We start from the raw sequence: 23,545 nt of genomic DNA on the forward strand, positions 1-23,545 counted from the left end.
TCCTTCAAGAGGGAGGTTTAAGACACTCATCCTCCAATTTTTTACTACCGCTTTGGACCCTGTTTGGGGACTGTCATCTCAGGTTTTTTTTTTTTTTTTTTTCCTTGGCCAGTGTCTCCTGAAAAAAAAAAAATAATAATAATGTTTAATACATGTTGTTATGAAGGAGTTCGTGTGTAATTGTTTGTAATAAACCTGGCTGCAGCTTCTTTATATTCGTCTGCATGTGTGGGCTCCAAATCACTGCACAATGCTCCAGTGTTGGACATACAGGTGTGTTGTAAGCTGTGTGTTTTGTGTCTTGTATGCATCCATGTAGGTTCCTCCTCAGGAAACCAAGTATTCTCTGGCTTTGTGTTCAATGTTGTCTTTGTTCATTGAATCTTATATTGTCCTATTATGAATCAATGATCTTCTAAACTTAACTTCATGTCCTATCCACTCCTACACTGATGATACCACCCTGCACTTTTCAAAGAATCCTCAGGATCCCCAAACCAGAGGTGCCTCTGGCATTTTGCCTCTGGCAACTGTGGGATGTATTATTCTGACTTTTGTGGAATGACTACTGCTTTCATGTCAGAAACCCATCTGTGCTGAGTGTATAATGGAGGTCAAAGTGTCTGGTATAAAGGTGTACATTCCTCACTCTTTTTTAGCCTTAAACCTTCCAAACCTTGGTTTAACCCAGGCTCTTCTCATGCTGTACATGATAAAGAGGTGGCTCTCAAAAGGTACTTGACCCTTCCATTTCCAGAAACTCATGCATTTTATATATCTGCCCAAATCACACCAAGACTATTCTTTAGCTAGCCAAGAACTCCTTCAACAATAGTAGATGTCAAAATCTTTCCCTTGCCAAAAATATCTCTCTTCCCTTGCCAAAATATCTCTAATAACTTTCTTTCATCATTTTTCCTTACTCTCTTTCAACTTCATGGCATCACTACCATCTTCTCTGTCTCTAAAGCTGAACCCTTTGCTGATATTTTTGTTATGCTAAAACTCTATCTTGGATGATTCACATCTTGTTCCTCCCTCGCCTCCACCCTTCATGCCTCCTATTAAGATTCTTCCCAATATTGTTTTCATGCCCTTCCTGGCCTTAACCCCTGATAGAGTCCCTCCTATTGTTTTCTGAAACTGTGCCTCCTTGCTAGCACCTTGCCTGGTCAGACTCTACCAACTTTGTCTATCAACATCTATCTTTCCTTCTTGTTGGAAGTTTACCTACATTCACCGTGTTTCTAAAAAGGCTGACCATTCTAATCCCTTAAACTACAGTCTTATTGTTTTAATTTCCTGCCTCTCTAAAGTTTTCAATCTTTTCTTAACAGGAAGATTCTTAAAGGTCTGTTGCTTCACATCCTTCTATCTGGTCACCAGTATGGGTTCCATCATGGCTGCTCTACTGGTGATCTTGGTTTCCTTATTGAGTCTTGGTCATCCTCTTTTAGGGATTTTGGTGAAACTTTCACTATTGCCTTAGACATATCAAAAGCATTTGATAGAGTCTGGCACAAAGCTTTGGTTTCCAAACTACCCTCCTATGGCTTCTTTCGTTCTCTCTGTAACTTCATCTCGTTTCGTTTTTGACCATTCTATTTCTGCTGTGGTACATGGTCATTCTTCATCTCCTAAGTCGTTTAATAATAACAGTTATGTTCCTCAGGGTTCTGTCCTGTTACTCAATCTGTTCTTGTTATTCATCAGTGATGTTCTGTTCTTGTTATTCATCAGTGATGTAAGCCATACCTCTTGTCCTATCCACTCCTATGCTGATGAAACCTCACTGCACTTTCCCACTTTTTTTTCTTACACATCCAAGCCTTCAGGAAATTAACAACTCACACAAGGGAACACTAAATGCCCAACTTACAATTTTTGTAAAATCTCTGAATGGGGCAGAGTAAATTTAGTTGTTCAATGCCTCAAAACTCAATTCCTCTAGCTATCAGCTTCACACAACCTTCCAGATAACTATTCTCTTTTCTTCAATGACACTCAACTGTCCCCCTCTTCAACAATGAACATTCTCAGTCTGTCGTTTACTAATAATGTAAATTAGGAACTTCAGAACGTATTTCTAGCTTCTGTAAAGTTAGGCATTCTGAGTAGTCTCTGCCAGTTTTTTTTTTTTTTTTTTTTTTTTTTTTTTTTTTTTTATCCCTTCAACTGCTGACTTTGCAGAAGCATCTTATTCACACATGTATTTACTCTTGGGGAGTGCACTTCATGTACATACAGGGTGTCTCACAAGTTAAGGTGCATACTTTGGGATTTTATAGTTCAAGTAATTCTAAGTCAAAAATACTATATGCTGTGTTTTGTTTTATTTTGCAAGAAATTAACATTTAAGTTGTGTGTTGCAGGAACCACTTGCCTGGGTGGGCCTCTTCTGCCTTCCTTCTCTCCTCAGCTTGCTATGTACGAGTATATAAGTGGTGCCGTGTGGCATTAAGTAGTCACTTTTTGTGTACAGTCTATACAGTCAAAGGAAACTCCAAATGACAGATTAAATTTTTGTATGTACCAGTGAAGAAAATATACAGGTAACACACCAATACAGTGGTTGTTAAGTGCTATTTTTTTAAACATACATGGCAATTCTCTGCAACTGTCACTCACTCAACACTCCACAGTTGACATCTTGACACCTCAGTGACAAGCCTTATCAGTCAGCTGACTGCCAAAGCTTATCTTTTTCCTATAGTGAATATGCTCTTCACATTCAGTAACATGAGCATTTGGACATGATATTCATGTGATGATATTCATGACATGATATTCACTCTGTGATGGGAATGTCTGGGCTGCAGCAGCAGAATACAGATGCAGGTACTCAGAAAGAAGACACCCAGATAACAGAGTATTCTACAGAGTGTCAGCATCTCTGTGAGAGAAGGTGTTTCCCTGGTACTTCTGCAGCAGCTGAATGTATCAAATCAGCTCAAGACAGTATTGTCCAGATGGCAATACAAAACCCCATCATCAATATAAGAATACAGACACAGATATGTAAAGGAGCAAAATTCAAGGAATACAGCACAATTTGATATCACTTAGAAAGAATATCAAATACTCTAAAAGGACATTTACAGGGGTGGTGGGAACACTGGGTTGTCATGAGGCTGGTGAATTACCATGTATGTTTAAAAGTAGCTCTTAGCAACCCCTGTAGTAGCGTGTTACCTGTACATTTTCTTCACTAGCACATACAAAAGTTTAGTCTGTCATTTGCTAACCATTTCCTGTAAGATTTTGACTGTGTAGATTGTACACAAAAAAATTATCACTTAATGCTGTACGACACCACTGGAGTACGTAGGGAGAAGGCAGAGGAGGCCCACCCAGATGAGTGGTTCCTGCAGCACACAAGTTACACATTAACTCTTCACACTATAAAGCAAAACACAGCATATGTGTATAGAGTATTTTCAACTTTGAATTACTTGAACTATCAAGTCCCAAAGTATGTACCTTAACTCATGAGACACCCTGTATAAAGGCAGGGGGTGGGTTCCACTCACACTGCTCTGTTGAACAGGAAGAAGTCAAAAACATTTAATGTAAACTATTCTCCTCTAATTGACTTTTCAGCTTCTCTTTCTCTTTTGCAGTGTTGCATGTCTTGGCATCTTCTATGGCTACTTTCATGCTAACTGCATGCCTTCTCTCTGCCCACTGCAGAAGACTTTCTCTGTTCTGTCCATCTCCCAAATATCATTCATCCCTTTCAATGGTAAACTCTGGAACTCCCTGCCTGTTTCTGTTATTTTCCCATTCCCATGACTTATAATCTTTCAAGAGGGAGATACTTCTCCAATTTAGGATAATGCTTTTTGCATTTTTTCTTTTAGGGATTGTTATCTCAGTGGGCCTCTTTTTTATAATGTTGCCTTTGGGCAGTTCCCCTCTTACATAAAAAGTTTCCTTTCTCCTTTCAGTATCATTTGTTTTCAAAATGTGCCCTATCTTGTAAAATATCTTCGGAAACATTCAAAGACATTGGATCCTCATAGACAAACATCTACCTTTGATTTATTGATACCCTCTCACAATAGCACCCTCTCACAACCACACTAACTGTACATAATTCCTTCATCATGCAGCATTGTTACTGTACTTCAGCAACCCAGTAACAGCCACATTCCAACAGCATCCAGGCTGACCATTGAAATTATTGCAATCACCAACTTGACTTGTTTATAATTTTTTTGATGGTCAGTTTATAATTTTTTGATGGTCAGTTTATAATTTTTGATGGCTAGAGCAAAACTCTTGGTTTAGAAAACTGGAAATATGTGAAACCAAAAAGAAGTTTAAAAGTTACCTGCTTTTCTTATTTAGTGCTATACCAAGTATGCTTGTGGTTTATGTACTACAAGCACTTAAAACAGTCTTGGTTTGAGTATAGTATTAATGATCAGTTAACATAACCATATAGTACATAGTAATTTTATATCTTCATTACTAATGAAATCTTATTTTTTTTTTACTTTTTTTTTTTTTTTTTTACAGGAATGTCAACAATGACATTGCAGAAGTTTCTTCTAATACCACCATCTGTGATGCCAGCTGCCTTAAGACTGTACTGTGTGGCTTTGTGACCTCAGACTCCTCTGACAGAACAGCATGTCATAAGCTCCAAGACTACATTGACTCATCTAATATCACATCTGATGAATTTTATATCTAGACAGCTTTTCATTTCCTCTATAACATGAGGACAATCCATACTCTCAGGATTTATTATTTCTCTACCATCTGATCTTTTAATTGAATTGCAGGTGCAGGTGTTGTTATGGAACACACACACACACACACACACACACATACACACACACACACACACACACACACACACACACACACACACACACAGAGATAGAGGTGGGACAATATGAGCATAGCTCCTTTCCTGCATGACACAACAGGTAATCACAACTAGGTAATCATGCACACACACACACACACACACACACACACACACACATATATATATATATATATATATATATATATATATATATATATATATATATATATATATATATATATATATATATATATATATATTTATTTATTTATTTATTTATATGATTGGGGCAGAGCAAACTTAGTAGTGTTCAATGCCTCAAAAACTCAACTCGACACAACCTTCCAGACAACTATCCCCCTCTTCTTCAGTGACATTCAACTGTCTCCCCTTTTACACTAACATCTCTGGTCTGTCCTTTACTTATAATCTGAATGGGAAACTTCACATCTCAACTCTAGCTAAAACATCTATGAAGTTAGGTTTTTCTCACACCCCCAGCAGCTAACTCTGTACAGGGACATTATCTGTCCATGTATGAAGTATGCTTCACATGTATGGGGGTTCCACTCATACTGCTCTTTTAGATAGGGTGGAATCAAAGGCTTTTTGTCTTATCAACTCCTCTCCTCTAACTGACTGTCTTCAGTCTCTTCCTCATCACTGTAACGCTGCATCTCTTGCTATCTTATACTATTATTTTCATGCTAGCTGATCTTCTGATCTTGCTAACTACATGCCTCTGCTCCTCCTGCAGTCTCGTTGTACAAGATTTTCTTCTTTCTCTCACCCCTTTTCTGTTCACCTCTTTAATGCAAGGGTTAACCAGTATTCTTAATCATTCATCCCTTTCTCTGGTAAATTCTGGTACTTCCTGCCTGCTTCTGTAACTTCCTATGACTTGAATTCTTTCAAGAAGGTTTCAAGACACTTATCCTGTAATTTTTTTACCACCACTTTCGACTCTGTGGGGCCCCCCCTCTTTTTTTAATCACAGTTTTGTTGTCCTTGGCTGGTGGCCCTCCTACATAATAAATAATACATAAAATAAAATTAACATTATATATATATATATATATATATATATATATATATATATATATATATATATATATATATATATATATATATATATATATATATATATATATATATATATATATATAGACACACACACACACACACACACACACACACACAAATGACATGACTTCTTGTGCAACATAAATAGTATCTCTAATTGCATTTGATGAGAAAAATAAAACTACTGAGCACTTACGTATTTTGATATTCCTGGAGCTATTCCATCAATTTTTGCAACCTTTTCTTACTTTAGCTTAGCCATTTCTTTTCTACCAACATCTTGCCAAGTTTTCTGTATTAACACTCATGCTGCATCTTATTCCATACCCGCACTAGATACCATTACTCTCTCTCTCTCTCTCCACCAAGTTATTCTCATTGGACCATTGAATGCACTGCAACTCCGCTGCAACTTGTTTGCACCATGCATTCACAATGGACTTGCAGCAGAGTTGCCAGAGTGGGCTGAACCACAGTGTGTTTGCCAGGCAACAGTGAATATTTTGGACTGTTCAAAACATTTGCAGAAAACATTCGTAGTGGAGTCACCATGACTGGGAGTTGCAGCACACTCACACCAGTGTCACAATGAATTTGCAGTGATGTTGCTGCAAGATCTCTGCATTCACAGCACTGTTGCAGCAGACTTGCCATAGTAGCATCCTCTTCTACATGCCCTTCACACCTTTGTGCTTGGGTCAGATGACTGGATTGATACTTCCCTGCAAAAATTAATATTCATCTCTCTCTCTCTCTCTCTCTCTCTCTCTCTCTCTCTCTCTCTCTCTCTCTCTCTCTCTCTCTCTCTCTCTCTCTCTCTCTCTCTCAGTATTGTGTGATTTTGTGTGAATCAGACATTTTTCTATAATTTATTTGTTTATTTTTTTTACTTCTCTTCCACACCACGAAGCATTCCTGATGGCACACACACAAGGAGAGCTCACATAAACATGAAGAGGTTTATAAGCGCCTCCTATATACCATATTTTCTGCCATATAAGACGCACTTTTTTCCCCCTAAAAAATGCTCCAAAAAATCACCCTGCATCTTATACCACAATAGTAAGGTTTGGGTAGGCCTATGGGATATGGTTACTGGTACTAGAGTAAAACCTAAGCACCACTGTTTGATCTCAGAATGAAATATATATGTTTATATATTATTAGGTAATGATTACAAATCAAAATAGAAAACACGGTCAAAATAGTGAAAGCAAAAGTGAAGCAAGATCCACTGATGATGTGCATACTAATGAGATGGAAACAAGAAGCAACATGACATGGTAAAAAAAGGACAGCAATGGACAGAAAATGCTTGCAGAAGTTACAGGAATGGTCAAGTGACAGACTGCAGATTCATGAGGAAGTGGACTGGAGCTGTGTGTGGGTGAGGGATGGTGTGTGTATGTCCAACACTGGAAAAGTCTGGGTGGCATGGAACATTGTGGAATGGGCCCAGCACAATGAGATCTATACCCAGGCATAGAATAAGGCCCAAAATGAGGATGGGATGTATGTGGCCTTCCTAAATACCAGAGAATGGAGTGAAGAAAGAAAAAAGAAAGAAAAGAAAGGATGCTGGTAGAAGGAAGAAAAGACTACGATGTGACAGCAGTAGAAGAAACAGGATAGCATGATTACATTGAGTGGCAAGAAGGTGAGTGGATATGTATTGGGAAAGGATGGAAAATTAGAGAAAAGAAGGGAGGTGGCATAGGTGTAATAATAAAAAAGAAAGAAGGAAGAGATATTTTGGAAGTTTGTATGAGAAAAGAGCTAGAAAAGTTAAGTTATAACAATGTTAAGTTATAACAAAGGAGATATAATGACAGTGAAAGCGAAAGAAAATAATGAAGTGTGGTGGATTACAGTAATATATATGGGTGTGGAAAAGACAGGAAACTATGACAAGAATAGAAGTTTATTATATGATGTGATGGTTAAAATTGTAGAAAAGTACAGAAAGCAACTATAGGATGGTAGTGGGAGACATGAATGGCCACATAGGACTGAACAGTGACAAAGTGAATGTGAATGGCCAAATGTTATTGGACTTTGTGGACAGTACCAAACTGAAAATAAAAAAAAAACTGAACTTGAAAATCCAACAACTTGGGTATGCAGAAGAAAATAATGTCTGGGGGTGAAAAAATAAGTGGGAATTAGGAAAGGCAGAGGAGGCCTACAAAATGTATTTGTGATGAGAGGCATAACTGAAAAGTGTAAGAAAACAGGAAAACAACTATATTTAGTGTTTTTGGATATGGAAAAAGCATACAATGTTGTAGATGGAAAAAAAAAATTAGTCTCCTCAAACATATTGGAATTGACTATAAAGTGATAAAAGTGATAGAGGACTTTTATAAAAACAATGAGGTGAAATTTACTCTGGGAACAGTGAGCACAGGCTGGATGGAAAATAATGTGGAAGTAAGGCTGAGAAGTATAATGACTCCAACACTTTTTAATGTATATTTCAAAGAATTATTAACAAGAGTTAGATTATGTGGCTGAGGTATAGAAATAAGAGATGGTAGACTATGGTGTTTAGCTTATGCAGATGATGTAGCCCTGATGACAGTAAAGAATGTATGAAGGAAATATTACAAATAACAAGCAAGTATGAAAGAGGATGAAAGCTCAAGTTTAGTACATCCAAAGTAATGCAATTTAATGATGACAGAAATAACCAGTGCTGCTAGGATAATGTACTGAAGGTGGTGGAGAAATATACTTACTTAGGAATGCAAGTTAGTAGTGAAGGAGTAGGAGGTGAAAGACAAAGGGCAATCAAAAAAGGCAAGGCAAGGAGAGCAGCAAGGATGATTTTGAGTGGAGAAAGCCATGTTATAAATAAGTATGAAGTAGGCTGGAGTCTATGGAAAGGTACGGGAGTCCCACATTGTTTGTATGATGCTGAATTAATAACATTTACAGAATAGGATATATAAAGAGTTTTGAAAAGTAAAGGATATGGTAGATAGGTGGGTGTTAGAAGCTCTTAGAAACACAGGACTGGAGGCTGTAAAAGGATACCTCTCATCTAATTCCTCTGACTATAAGAAATTCTTTGACTACTTAACTTCCAAAGTGGAGCACATTCTGACTCTCTTCGATTTTGTGGAGATCTTTATTCTTGGAGACTTCAATATTCACTACCAACTATGGCTTTCCTCTTCCTTCACTGGCCATTCTGGTGAACTAGCCTTTAACTTAGCAATCCTCCATGACCTAGAGCAGTGGTTCTCAAACTTTTTCATAAGCGACCCTATTTGGAACATTTCATTCCTTCACGACCCAGAGTAAAGTAAAGAGAAAGAAAATGTACAATGATATATACACTTTATTTTGGAAAAAAATAAATAATGTGTACAGATTGTGTACAGCAGTCAGAGACACCATTACGTGGGGCCAAGGAGGAGGGAGGTGGAGGGAAGATGAACATACATAACAAAAGTAATTTGTGGTTAAAGAAGAATAATTCAATTAAATAACTGAAATACACTGAAACACTGAAAGCATGATAATGTTCCTGTGTCCCTGCGACCTATCAAAATTGATCTCGCGACCCAACTTTGGGTCGTGACCCATAGTTTGAGAACTACTGACCTAGAGCAACTGGTGCAACACCCTACTCTTCCTGACCATCTTGGAGATGCACCCAACATTCTTGACCTTTTCCTAACCTCTAGTTCATTTGCTTATGCTGTTACCCTATCTTCTCCGTTGGGGTCCTCCAATCACAATCTCATATCTGCATTTTGTACTATTGCTCTAATCCCTCCTCAGGATACCCCAAAACGGAGGTGTCTCTGATGTTTTGCATACGCTGCTAATTGGGGGGAGCTGAAGAGATATGCTGATTTTCCTTGGAATGACTACTGCTCCTTTATCAGAAACCTGTCTCTGTGTGCTGAGTGAATAACAGAGGAGACATGGAGGCATACATTCCTGACTCTCTCTTGATGTAAACCTTTCAAACCTTTGTTTAACACAGCCTGTTCTTGTGCTATACATGAGAGAGGTGGCCCACAAAGGGTACTTGAGCCTTCCATCACCTGAATCTCATGCGCTTTATATTTCTGCCTGGAATCACACCAAGTCTGTCCTCCAACTAGCCAAAAACTCCTTCATTAATAGAAAGTGTCAAAATCTTTCAAGATCAAACTCCCCACATGACTTCTGGCACCTAGCCAAAAACATCTCCAATAACTTTGCTGCTTCATCTTTCCCTTCTTTATTTCAACTTAATGACAACACTGACATCTCATCTATTTCTAAAGCTGAACTCTTCACTTCACTCACACCTTTGCTAAAAACTCTACCTTGGATAATTCAGGGCTTATTCTTTCTTTTCCTCCACTCTCTCAGGACTTCATGCTACCTATTAAGATTCTTCGCAGTAATATGTTTTCCATGCACTTGGTGGCCTTATGGATCTGATGGGTGTGGTGCCATTATTTTTCCTTTACCCTATTCTTCACCTTTATAAAATGGGGTCCCCCCTATTGTTCTCCAAAACTGTGTCTCTGTGCTTGCACCTTGCCTAATCAAACTCTTTCAACTCTGTCTATCAGCATTTACTTTTTCTTCTTGCTGGAAGTTTGCCTACATTCAGCCTGTTTCTAAAAAGGATGACATTTCTGATTCCTCAAAATACCATCCTATTGCTTTGATTTCCTGCCAATCAAGTTTTTGAATCTCCTCAACTGGAAGATTCTTAAACATCTATCACTTCATAACCTTTTATCCGATTGCCAGTATGGGTTTCATCAAGGGCACTCTACTGGTGATCTTCAGGCTTTCCTTACGTAGTCTTGGTCATTCTCTTTTAAAGATTTAGGTGAAACTTTTGCTGTTGCCTGAGACATATCAAAAGCTTTTAATAGAGTCTGGCACAAAGCTTTGGTTTTCAAACTATCCTCCTACAGCTTCTATGCTTTTCATTGTAAACTCATCTTAAGTTTCCGTTCTGACCATTCTAATACTGCTGTGGTAGATGCTCACTGTTCTTCTCCTAAATCTATTAAGGGTTCTGTTTCTCAGGGTTCTGTCCTGTCACCCACTCTCTTCCTATTATTCATTAATGATCTAAACCATACTTCTTGTCCTATCCAATCCTATGCTGATGATACCACCCTGCATTTTCCCCATGTCTTTTCCTGAATGTCCAACCCTTCAGGAAGTAAACAGTTCACATAGGGAAGCCACAGAACACCTGACTTCTGATCTCTCCAAAATTTCTGACTGGGGCAGAGTAAAGTTAATATTGTTTAGTGCCTCATCCTCAATCTGCCCTTTACTTATAATCTAAACTAGAAACTTCACATCTCATCTCTGGCTAAAACAGCTTCTCTGAAGTTAGGCATTCTGAGTCATCTCTGCCAGTTTTTCTCACCCCTCCCCAGCTGCTAACTCTGCAAAGGTGCCTTATCATGTAAGGAGTATGCTTCACATGTATGGAGGGGGTTCCACTCATACCTCTATTTTATACAGGTGGAATCAAAAGTTTTTTGTCTCAACTCCTCTCCTCTAAGTGACTGTCTTCAGCCTCTTTTCATTGCTGTAATGTTGTATTTCTTGGTATCTTCTATCATTACTTTCATGCTAACTGCTCTTCTGTTAACTGCATGCCTCCCCTCCTCCTGCAGCCTTGCTGCACAAAACTTTTTTTATTTCCCTCATCACTATTCTGTCCACCTCTCAAATGCAAGAGTTAACCAGTATTCTCAGTCATTCATTCCTTTCTCTGGTAAACTCTGAAACTCCCTGCCTGCTTCTGTATTTCCTCCCTCCTATGACTTGAATTCATTCAAGAGGGAGGTTTCAAAACACTTATCCTTCAATTTTCGATGATTCTCTTGACATCTCTTTTGGGATTGATGCCTAAGGGGCTTTTTTTTTCCTGGCTTTTGTTTCCCTTGGCCATTGACCCTTATATGCAAAAGAAAAAAAAAAATCTTACTTTGAAAAGCTTTACCTTGCTCACCTGGTAATGTATCTGTGCATTAAAAAAATATGGTAGCATTACTTTGGTTTTATTTGCAGGCACTGTTGTCTCTTCAGAGTAATAAATTCATAGGTGTAGTTCATGTTTTAACTAAAGGTGTGGATGTAACTGGCAGGAAAGAAAGGAAGCTCAGCTTGTCTCACAAAACAAAACAAAAACAAAAGTTTAAGCTAGAGGTAGTCAACAGACCATCCATCACCACCTGAAGCGTCTCTGCCCAACACCAGCACGTCTCTCATAGTTTACTTATAACTTTTCATGCACTTCACTTCATCCCCAGACTACTGTTCACTGACTTCCTGAATATATATATATATATATATATATATATATATATATATATATATATATATATATATATATATATATATATATATATATATATATATATATATATATATATATATATATATTATAACCACAAATCCCTGCCCTTCCCACAGCTGCTTCAAATGGACTAGCTTCCCCCAAGTCACCACCTATGTGATAGGGTACAGGGCTTAATATGGGTTACAAGGTCCTCTTTTGATTCTTGCATCCTTTACCAGGTGGTCATAACACCAGGTTATTCACACAAGTCTGTTTCTCCCACCAACAAACAAAGAAATATTCCACCAATTACTAACTCCAACAGCTGGAAAAGAATCACCAGCCATGTTCCAGGGAGAGACAATTACAAAGAGCGACAAACACATTTAAAGTTGAGGTATAATAATCCCCAAGGGGATTATTGCCCATGATAACGGATTGTCCACACCCAACAAGGTATTATAGCACTCTGCCAGGCAATATAATATCCTCCTTCCCAAAAGGAAGAAAGATAAATTACTGCCAGGCAGTGTAAAGTAATCCTTTGTATCAAAAAGAGCATTGGGAACACACCCAGATTGCCGTAGCACTTAACATGACAACACAATTACAGACAAGTGCCCAGAAAACAAATGGGGATAATTCGCCTCTCACTCTAACAAAGCTTGGCTTACACACACACGGAGCCAAGAAGTCACATCCCTGATGTGAAATGTGTTGCAATTTGTTACGCCCCACCATGGGGGGTAATGGGGGACTGGCGACTCCTTAGGGGTTGCTGTCCCCCACCACTAACCTACATTCTATCTGATAGGCCAATGACATGGCACGTCTTTACTCCTGACACCTCTACCTCCAGGTGTCGAGTTAGGCACTTGTACACTCAACACTTCTAGGCCAGTAATTCCCCTGGCTCTGCTGGGGGGGCAGGGCACCCTCCCTATTTCCCCCCCCCCTTGGGGTCCCTGCACCACAGCAGGGTCCCCCAGGGTTGCCTGTCGGCCTGCTCAATCATACCTTAAGTTGGGTTACATTATCCTCAACGATGTTGCTCCTGCAGTTGCCAAGATGTGAACAAGCTGCCTTCTACAGTCAACTGCACTGCCTTTCCTGGGCAGAGGTGCTGGCAGGAGCATGCAAGAGGGGTGCTGTAGCTCTAGGTCACCAGTTAAGCTGGGTTACCTCTCCCTCGATGATGTTACTCCTGCGGTGGCCAGGACATGAGAGAACTGTCCACCACCATTGACTGCATTGCTTTCCCTGGGCAGAGGTACCAGCTGGGGCATGCAGGAGGGACATTGTGGCTCTAGTTCAATGGCTAGACTGGTTAGGGTGGTCACCATTGGTCTCTGTCAAGGTTCATTGGTAAAAGATGGCACTCAACATCTGTAGAGTTGTCCGGTGCCCCAGGTGCCCCAGGTGCCCCTCAGGCCAGTGCACTGCTGTGTGCATGGCCCACTGGTGTGGCACTTGGGATGTTTCTACTTGTGGATGTCAAGCTAGCTCACTGTATGCTGCCTAGTCCTCCAACCACCCCCTGGGGTGCCAGAGGAGTCGGTGACAGAGTTGTTGATGGGGAACATCCCTCGGAGTTCTGTGGGCACAAGGGTCTGCACTCCCTGAGTCTGAAGATGCAACGCTACACATTATTCTTAGTCAGTCACGAGGCACGAACTCTATCCTCTGCAAGGCACTGACAGAGACACTGATGGGAGGCTTCCTGAAGGTGGAGGTCACTGAGCACATGGCCTCCACTCACCAGAGATATTGTGTTTCTATCCTGGTTTGTCCTCGATTCTCAAGAGGGTTGTTGTTGTTGTTATTCCCAGTGCCAGGCCCACTGTGACCCTCATAAAAAGGGCTGAGGCTGGGTCAGCAGTGGCAGTTTTTCATGTAGACACAGGTCCCTCGCCTGTATCTACTATCATCTCACAGCTCATGTGTGCCCACAGGTGCTTGGGTACTTGTGTGTGGGTGCAAGTGGGTATGTGTGTGAGTGAGTGTGTGGGTGCATATGTGTGTGAGTATTTGGGGCATAACACAATTAACTACATTCCTGGGTAGGCCAATATGGAGACTCCTACACTACCCATACAGGCTGGGGCATATGGCTGGTAATTACTCACTTATCTCTTTAGAGCAACTGGCCCAACTAACTGTAAAAAAAAAAAAAAACCCATTTAGTCTCCTCCCTGCATGTGCCTTCTGACTGTAAGTCTGTCTTGTGTGGTAGCTGGACTATGACTGACTAGACTGTGAGCATGCAGCTTTGAACTGCATCTCAGCCAGTGACTTTTGCTCAAGGGGAAGGGGAGGAACTGGAACACATCCCATCCTGCCGCTGTGCTTGCCTCACCTCCCACTCATAGGCTGGTAACTGGTACAAATAAAATTATTTACTTTTGAAAATTCTAGTGATCAGACCATGAAGCCTTGATAAAGAACCACCACCTTATCATCAAGAGCAACTCTTCTACTAAATGCTGGGTAAGACTGAAATTGAAGGATCAACAGGAAGTATGGAAAATTACATGGGGAATATGAGTGATTCTGAGTGGGTAAATGTTATACTAAGTGCTGTGGGGTAGGCTACCTGTCAGAGATATGCCAAATTCTTGTCCCCAGCCTCTCTCTCTCTCTCTCTCTCTCTCTCTCTCTCTCTCTCTCTCTCTCTCTCTCTCTCTCTCTCTCTCTCTCTCTCTCTCTCTCTCTCTCTCTCTCTCTCTTCCTATCCTTCTTTCTTCATTCTTCTTTCTACATTGCCTTACATTACTGCATGCAACAATATATATATATATATATATATATATATATATATATATATATATATATATATATATATATATATATATATATATATATATATATATATATATATATATATATATATATATATATATATATATATATATATATATATATATATATATATATATATATATACACACACACACACACACACACACACACACACACACACACACATACAGTGTAGCCTCAGTTACCAAATGCCTCCCTTTTAGAATAAATCAGTTTTTTAACAAAATTTTGAACTCATTATTGCTTTGGTTATGGTACTGTAATTTGGTTCTAGAACAAAGTTACTTGATTGCAAATATTAAAAGAAATAGCATAAGCTACTGTTTATTACTACTTTATAGTTTCTATAAATATCTACTTCATTTTTATATATCTGGAGGAGAGACAGTGTAATTCAGACAGTAATTCATTCTTTGAAATAAGGTAAATGTGATACCATTGAAAAGCCACGATGTCAACAAAGTTTTCGGTGCTCCCAAGTTATCCAGAGTTATCCTGAGCCATCTGTGGCTCTCTTGATGACCCACAATGCCATCACTATGGCATAATTGCATTTTTCCATTAGCTTTTCTCAGGAGCAAGATGTTCAAGTGTTATGATCACCTTCATTTTGGTGTTAAATGGGTTGCGCCTCTCTGTGTCCTTCTGTAAGGCTTCTTCATTAGATCAGTCTAAACAGTATCTTCTGATGAATTCAATACATTAATTCTAGATAAATAATTTGTGAGCTGGAAATGTTGTGAAGCAGCCATCTCGGCTGTGGGAATGTCTCTCATAGGCCGCTAAGATAATGTAGACTGGTGTCTGGAAATGGATTAATCCTTTTTACATTGATTCCCATGGGGAAAATAATTTTGGTTTTCAAATGTTTTGGATTTTGAATGGCATTCAGGAATGCATTAAGTTCAAGAACCAAGTTACCACTATATATATATATATATATATATATATATATATATATATATATATATATATATATATATATATATATATATATATATATATATATATATATATATATATATATATAGTTATACACTATCCTTAACCCTAAATTCAAGGTATTTACTTGCAAAACAGAGGGTGGTGTGAGGTTGGTGTACAAAGTCGAGGGGCATGCTGGCATCATTGCCAAGGGACGCTCCATGGTGTCTCTTTCTGTTATATGGCTTGCCAGCTGCCACCACAACATTTATTCCCTCTCTCCTTTCCCTCACTATACAACCTTCAGATCTATTATCCTATTAGTGAAATTGATCAAGAAATGTGAAAAAATTTAGTTGTGGGGACATAAGTCTTCCCATGGTTACTTTTAATAATTCTTTTTTGGAGTGATTAATAACTGCATTCTTGCCAAGTCAATTTAGATATTAATGTTAACTTTTAAAAAGTTATTGTGTTGTGATCAACCTCCATCATTAAATAATTAATTTACGTTAAACCTACAATACATGAATTTGAAATATTTTGGAGGGTTATTCCTCTGAGATGATGCAATCTTTACCAACTGAGCTATTACTTATACTATTCAAACACACAGGAGATGAGATAGGGGGCATTACATGGGGTCCTTCCTATTGTTCTCCGAAACTGTGCCATTCTTCTTCTGTGTCAGGATCCCTTAAAACAGTGCCTCTAATGTTTCGCCACTGCTAATCAGGGGACCTGAGAATGTATTATTCCAATTTTCCTTGGAATGACTACTACTTCTGTGTCAGAGAACTGTCTCTGTGTGCTGAGTGCATAACAGAAGTGATAGTATCTAACAAGAAGTTGTACACTCCTCCTTCTTTCGCTTGATCTAAACCTTCCAAACCTTGATTTAACTCGGCTTGTTCTTTTGTTAGACATGATAGAGGTTGCCCAAAAAAGGTACTTGAGCCCTCCATCACCTGAATATTATGTACTCTATATTTCTGCCTGGAATCATGCCAAGTATTTTTTTTCTTTTTTTATGTAAGAGGGTCACTAGCCAAGGGAAACAAAACCAGAAAAAAAAAAAATCCCACTTGCATGCCAGTCCCAAAAGAGACATCAAAAGAATCATAAAAAATTGAAGGGCAAATGTCTTGAAACCTCCCTCTTGAAAGAGTTTGAGTCATAGGAAGGAGGAAATACAGAAACCGGCAGGGAGTTCCAGAGTTTACCAAAGAAAGGGAAGAATGACTGAGAATACTGGTTAACTCTTGCATTTGAGAGGTGGACAGAATAGTGATGAGGGAAATAAAAAAAGTCTTGTGCAGCGAGGCTACAGGAGGAGGGGAGGCATGCAGTTAGCAAGATCAGAAGAGCAGTTAGCATGAAGGAAATGATAGAAGATACCAAGAGATGCAACATTATGGCAATGAAAAGAGGCTGAAGATGGTCAGTTAGAGGGGAGCAGTTGATAAGATGAAAAGCTTTTGATTCCACCCTGTATAAAATAGAGGTATGAGTGGAACCCCCTCCATACATATGAAGCATACTACTTATATGGGGAGATAAGGTCCCTGTACAGAGTTAGCAGTGGGTTGGTGGAGAAAAAAAAATAGCTGAAATAGCTCAGAATGCCTAACATCAGAGAAGTTGTTTTAGCCAGAGATGTAACATAAAGTTTCCAGTTTAGATTATGAGAAAAGGGCAGACTGAGGATGAGGTGCTCAACAATATTAAATTTACTCTGATCCAATCAGAAATTTTGGAGAGATCAGAAGTCAGGTGTTCTGTGGCTTCCCTGTGTGAATCGTTTACTTCTGAATGGTTGGATGTCTAGGAAAAGACATGGAAAAAGTGCAGGGTGATATCATCAGTGTAGGAATGGATAAGACAAGAAGTTTGATTAAGAAGATCATTGATGAATAATAGAAAGATAGTGGGTGACTTAATAGAGTTAGGAGAAGAACAGTGACCATCTACCACAGCAACAATAGAATGGTCAGAAAGGAAACTTGAGATGAAGTTAGAGAGAAGGATAGAAGCCGTAGGAGGGTACTTTGGAAATCAAAGCTTTGTGCCTGACTCTATGAAAAGCTTTTGATATGTCTAAGGCAACAGCAAAAGTTTCTCCAAAATCTCTAAAAAAGGATGACCAAGACTCAGTAAGGAAAGCTATAAGATCATCAGTAGAACGGCCTTGACAGAACCTATACTGGTATAAAGGAGGAAATAGAAGGTTGTGAAGTGATAGATTTTTAAGAATCTTCCTGTTGAGGATCCATAACCTTTAGATAGGGAAGAAATTAAAGCAATAGGGTGGTTGTTTGAGGGATTAGAACAGCAACACTTTTTAGGAGGAGGCTGAATGTAGGCAAACTTCCAGCAAGAAGGAAAGGTTGATGTTGACAGACAGACAGTTGAAAGAGTTTGACTAGACAAGGTACAATCACAGAGGCACAGTTTCAAAGAAAAATAGGAGAGACCCTGTCAGGTCCATAAGCTTTCCAAGGGTTTAGACCAGTGAGGGCATGGAAAACATCACTAAAGGATTTTAATGGGTAGTATGAAATAGTCAGAGGGTGGAGGAGAGGGAGGAACAAGCTCTGGATCATCCAAAGTAGAGTTTTTAGTAAAGGTTTGAGCAAAGAGTTCAGGTTTAGAAATAGATGAGATGGCAGTGGTGCCATTAGTTTAAAATAAAGGAGGAAAAGATGAAGAAGAGTTATTGGAGATGCTTTTGGCTAGGTGCCACAAGTCACGATGGGAGTTAGATCTTGAAAGATTTTTACACTATTAATAAAGGAGTTTTTGGCTAGTTGAAGAAGAGACTTGACATGTTTCCAAGCATAAATATAAAGTGGATGAGTTTCAGGTGATTGAAGGCTCAGTACCCTTTGTGGGCCACCTCTATCTTGTATAGCTTGTGAACAGGCTATGTTAAACCAAGGTTGGAAGGTTTAGGTTGAGAGAGAGAGTGAGGAATGTACGCCTCTATGCCAGACACTATCACCTCTGTTATGCACTTAGTGTACACAGAGAGAGATGGATCTCTGACACGGTAGCAGTAGTCATTTCAAGAAAAATCAGCATAATACTTCCTCAGGTCCCACTAATTAGCAGGGGCAAGACATCAGAAGCACCACTGCTTTTGGGGGAATCCTGAGGAGGGATTGGAGTGATAGGACATACAGATATGAGTATGAGATTGTGATCAGAGAAGCCCAATGGAGAAGACAGGGTGACAGCATAAGCAGGAGAATTAGAGGTTAGGAAAAGGTCAAGGACATATCTCCAATATGGTCAGGAAAATGAGTAGGGTGTTGCACCAGTTGCTATAGGTTGTGAAGGATGGCAAAGTTAAAGGCTAGTTCACCAGGATGGTCAGTGGAGGGAGATGAAAGCCAAAACTGGTGGTGAACATTGAAGTTTCCAAGAAAGGAGATTTCTGCAAAAGAGAAGAGTCAGAATGTGCTCTAATTAACCAAAAACTCCTTCATCAATGGAAAATGTCAAAATCTTTCAAGGTCTAATTCCTCTCATGACTTCTGTCACCTAGCCAAAGACATCTCCAATAAATTTTTCTTCATCTTTCCCTCCTCTGCTTCAACTTGATTTAGATACTTTGCAGTGATGTCTTCTACACCCTGACAGGCCTTAACCCTCAGAAGGCTTTTTGACCTGATGGGGTCTTTCTTATTGGTCTCCAAAACTGTGCCTCCATACTTGCACCTTAACTAGTCAAACTCTCCTAGTCCTGTCTATCAACACCTATCTTTCCTTCTTGCTGGAAGTCTACATTCAACCTGTTCCTAAATAGCATGACCATTCTAATCCCTCAAATTACTGTCCTATTGCTTTAATTTCCTCCTTCTCTAAGGTTTTTAATCTATTCTCAATAGGTAGATTCTTGAACATCTATTACTTCACAACCTTACATCTGATGACCAGCATGGATTCTGTCAAGTCTGCTTTACTGGTGATCTGTCTTTCCTCATTGAGTCTTAGTCATCCTCTATTATGGATTTTGGTGAAACTTTCACTGTTGCCTTAGACATATCAAGAGCTTTTCATAGAGTCTGGCACAAAACTTTAATTTCCAAACTATCCACTTATGGCTTCTATTCCTTTCTATGTAACTTCATCTCAAGTTTCCTTTGTGACTGTTCTATTGCAGCTGTGGTAGATTGTCACTTTTTTTTATGTAGAAGGACCCCTGACCAAGGGCAAGAAAAATCCAATAAAGAAAAACAAAAGTCCACTGAGATGCCAGTCCCTGAACAGGGTCCAAAGTGGTAATAAAAAAAATTGAAGATAAGTGTCTTGAAACCTCCCTCTTGAATGAGTTGAAGTCATAGGAAGGTGGAAATACAGAAGCAGGCAGGGAATTCCACAGTTTACCAGAGGAAGGGATGAATGACTGAGAATAATGGTTAACTTTCACATTAGAGAGGTGGACAGAATATGGGTGAAAGAAAGAAAAATCTTGTGCAATGAGGCCACAGGAGGAAGGGAGGCATGCATTTAGCAAGATCAGAAGAGGAGTTAGAGTGAAAATAAATAGTGGTAGAAGATAGCAAGAAATGCAACACTGTGGTGATGAGAAAGAGGCTGAAGACAGTCAGTTAGAGGAGAGTTGATGAAACAAAGAGCTTTTGATTTCACCCTTTCTAGAAGAGTGGTATGAGTGGAATCCCCCTAGACATGTGAAGCATACTCCATACATGGACAGATAAGGCCCTTGTACAAAGTTAGCGGCTAAGGGGAGGGGGTGAGAAAAACTGGTGGAGACATCCCAAAATGCCTAACTTCATAGAAGCTGTTTTAGCTAGAGATGAGATGTGAAGTTTCCAGTCTAGATTATCAAAAAAAGGACAGACTGAGGATGTTCAGTGTAGAAGAGAGGGACAGTTAAGTGTCAGTGAAAAAGAGGGAATAGTTGTCTGGAAGGTTGTGTCAAATTGATATATGGAGTTACTGAGTTTTTGAGGCACTGAACAAAATCAGATTTGCTCTGTCCCAATCAGAAATTTTTGAGAGATCAGGAGTCAGGCATTCTGTGGCTTCCCTGCATGAAATGTTTACCTCCTGAAGGGTTGGACGTCTATGAAAAGGCATGGAAAAATGCAGGGTGGTATCATTAGCGTAGGAGTGGATAGGACAAGAAGTTTGGTTTAGAAGATCAATGATGAATAATAGGAAGAGAGTGAGTGACAGGACAGAACCCTGAGAAACACCACTGTTAATAGATTTAGGAGCAGAGCAGTGACCATCTATCACAGCAGCAATAGAATGGTCAGAAAGAAAACTTGAGATGAAGTTACAGAGAGAAAGATAGAAGCCGTAAGAGGGTAGTTTGGAAATCAAAGTTTTGTGGCAGACTCTAGCAAAAGGTTTTGATATGTCTAAGGCAACAGCAAAAATCTCTAAAAGAGAATGACCAAGAATCAGTAAGGAAAACCAGATCACCAATTGAGCAGCCTTGATGGAACCCATACTGGCGATCAGATAGAAGGTTGTGAAGTGATAGATGTTTAAGAATCTTCTTGTTGAGGATAGATTAAAAACTTTAGATAGGCAGGAAATTAAAGCAATAGGACAGTAGTTTGAGGGATTAAAACAGTCACCTTTCTTAGGAACAGGCTGAATGTAGGCAAACTTCCAGCAAGAAGGAAAGGTAGATGTTGACAGACAGAGTTGAAAGAGTTTGACTAGGCAAGGTGCAATCACAGAGACACAGTTTCAGAGTACAATAGGAAGGACCCCATCATGTCCATAAGCCTCCTGAGGGTTTAGGCCAGTGAGGGCATGGAAGATATCATTGTGAAGAATTTCAATAGCTACCATGAAGTAGTCAGAGGATGGAGGAGGGAGGCACAAGCCTTGAATCATCCAAGGTCAAGTTTTTAGCAAAGGTTTGAACAAAGAGTTCAGCTTAGAGATAGATGTGATAGCAGTGGTGCCATCTCATTGAAATAAAGGAGGAAAAGAAGAAGCAAAGTTATTGGACATGTTTTTGGCTGGATGCCGGAAATCACGAGGAGAGTTAGATCTTGAAAGATTTTGACACTTTCTAGTAATGAAGGAATTTTTGACTAGTTGGAAAACAGACTTGGCATGGACCCGGGCAGAATTATAGAGCGCACGAGATTCTGATAATGGAAGGCTCAAGTACCTTTTGTGGGCTACCTCTCTATCATGTATAGCACGAGAACAGGCTTTGTTAAACCAAGGTTTGGAAGGTTTAGGTTGAGAAAAAGAGTGAGGAATGTACACCTCCATGACAGACACTATTACTTCTGTTATGCTCTCAGCACACAGTCTCTGACATGTAAGCAGTAGTCATTCCAAGGAAAATCTCTGACATGCTTACATGTCTCTGACATGTAAGCAGTAGTCATTCCAAGGAAAATCAGCAAAATACCTCCTCAGGTCTCCCCAACTAGCAGAGGCAAAACGTCTGAGGTACTTCTCCTTAGGGGATCCTGAGGAGGGATTGGAGCGATAGGATGAGATGTAGATATGAGATTGTGATCGGAGGAGCCCAGCAGAGAAGAGAAGGTAACAGCATAAGCAGAAGGATTAGAGTTAGTAAAAGGTCAATAATGTTGGGCATATCTCCAAGACGGTCAGGAATATGAGTAGGGTGTTGCAGCAATTGCTCTGGGTCATGGAGAATAGCAAAGTTAAAGGCTACTTCAACAGGATGTTCAGTGAAGGGAGAGGAAAGCCAAAGCTGGTGGTGAACATTGAAGTCCCCAAGAATGGAGATTTCTGCAAAAAGGAAGAGAGTCAGAATGTGCTCCACTTTGGAAGTTAAGTAGTCAAAGAATTTCTGACAGTCAGAGGAGTTAGATGAGAGATATACAGCATAGATAAACTTAGTTTGAGAGTGAATCTGTAGTCATATCCAGATGGTGGAAAACTCAGAAGATTCAAGAGCACAAGAGCAGGTTAAGTCGTTGCATACAAACACAACACCCAGCTTTGGATTGAAAATGAGGATAAAGAAAGTAGAAGGGAACAGGAAAGGGGCTACTGTCAGTTGCCTCAGACATCTATGTTTCAGTGAGGAAAAGATGAGGAAGTTTAGTAGAGGAGAGATGATGTTTTACAGGTTGAAAAATAGATCTTAGTCTGCAAATGTTGTAGAAGTTATGAATAAAAAGTTGAGTGGGGCGTCAAAATTCTTAGGGTCGATTCCAGAAGAACAGTCTGACCTGGAGACATTTGTGGCCCCCTCCTCAGATGGGAATTCTGAGGCTGGTGTAGGAGTCGCCATGATAATTCTGAATTTTGATTGAAATGTGTGTGTGTAATTAGGTGCTTGTAGTTTTGTGTGAAGGAAGGGAGTTGTCTTTAGGCTGTGACTGCCCCCTTTTGTTGTGAGACACAAAGGGAAATGTTCAGTGATGTCACAGTTGGGTTTAACAATAAGTTCACAGTACCCCCTGATCCAGTGCTTTAGGCTTCACTGGGAGTAATTATCATTTCGGCAGGTGCCTACTGGGCTTGAGGGTTCCTCAGGGTTCAATCCTGTCACACACTCTCTTATTTTTTCTCATTCATCTTCTAAACCAAACTTCTTGTCC

The 23,545-nt window shown here is 39.5% G+C and overlaps 2 protein-coding genes across 5 annotated transcripts in view; one reads left to right on the plus strand and one right to left on the minus strand.

Annotated features, from left to right (window-relative positions):
• The window catches only part of LOC135112808 (sphingomyelin phosphodiesterase-like), a 126,675-nt gene extending 121,934 nt beyond the window's left edge, over positions 1 to 4,741 (plus strand). For all 3 annotated transcript variants that reach the window (XM_064027634.1, XM_064027633.1, XM_064027635.1), the window contains one exon: positions 4,522 to 4,741. In XM_064027634.1, coding sequence (XP_063883704.1) covers positions 4,522 to 4,699 — 178 coding nt within the window. In that variant the 3' untranslated portion in view covers positions 4,700 to 4,741. The remainder of the gene's footprint in view (positions 1 to 4,521) is intronic.
• Positions 1 to 23,545, minus strand: part of LOC135112810 (uncharacterized) — a 59,405-nt gene that overhangs the window by 30,725 nt on the left and 5,135 nt on the right. The gene's annotated exons all lie outside the window — the stretch shown is intronic.

The sequence above is a fragment of the Scylla paramamosain genome, chromosome 24 (genome assembly GCF_035594125.1).
Source record: "Scylla paramamosain isolate STU-SP2022 chromosome 24, ASM3559412v1, whole genome shotgun sequence".
In the NCBI taxonomy this organism is placed as follows: Eukaryota; Metazoa; Arthropoda; class Malacostraca; order Decapoda; family Portunidae; genus Scylla; species Scylla paramamosain.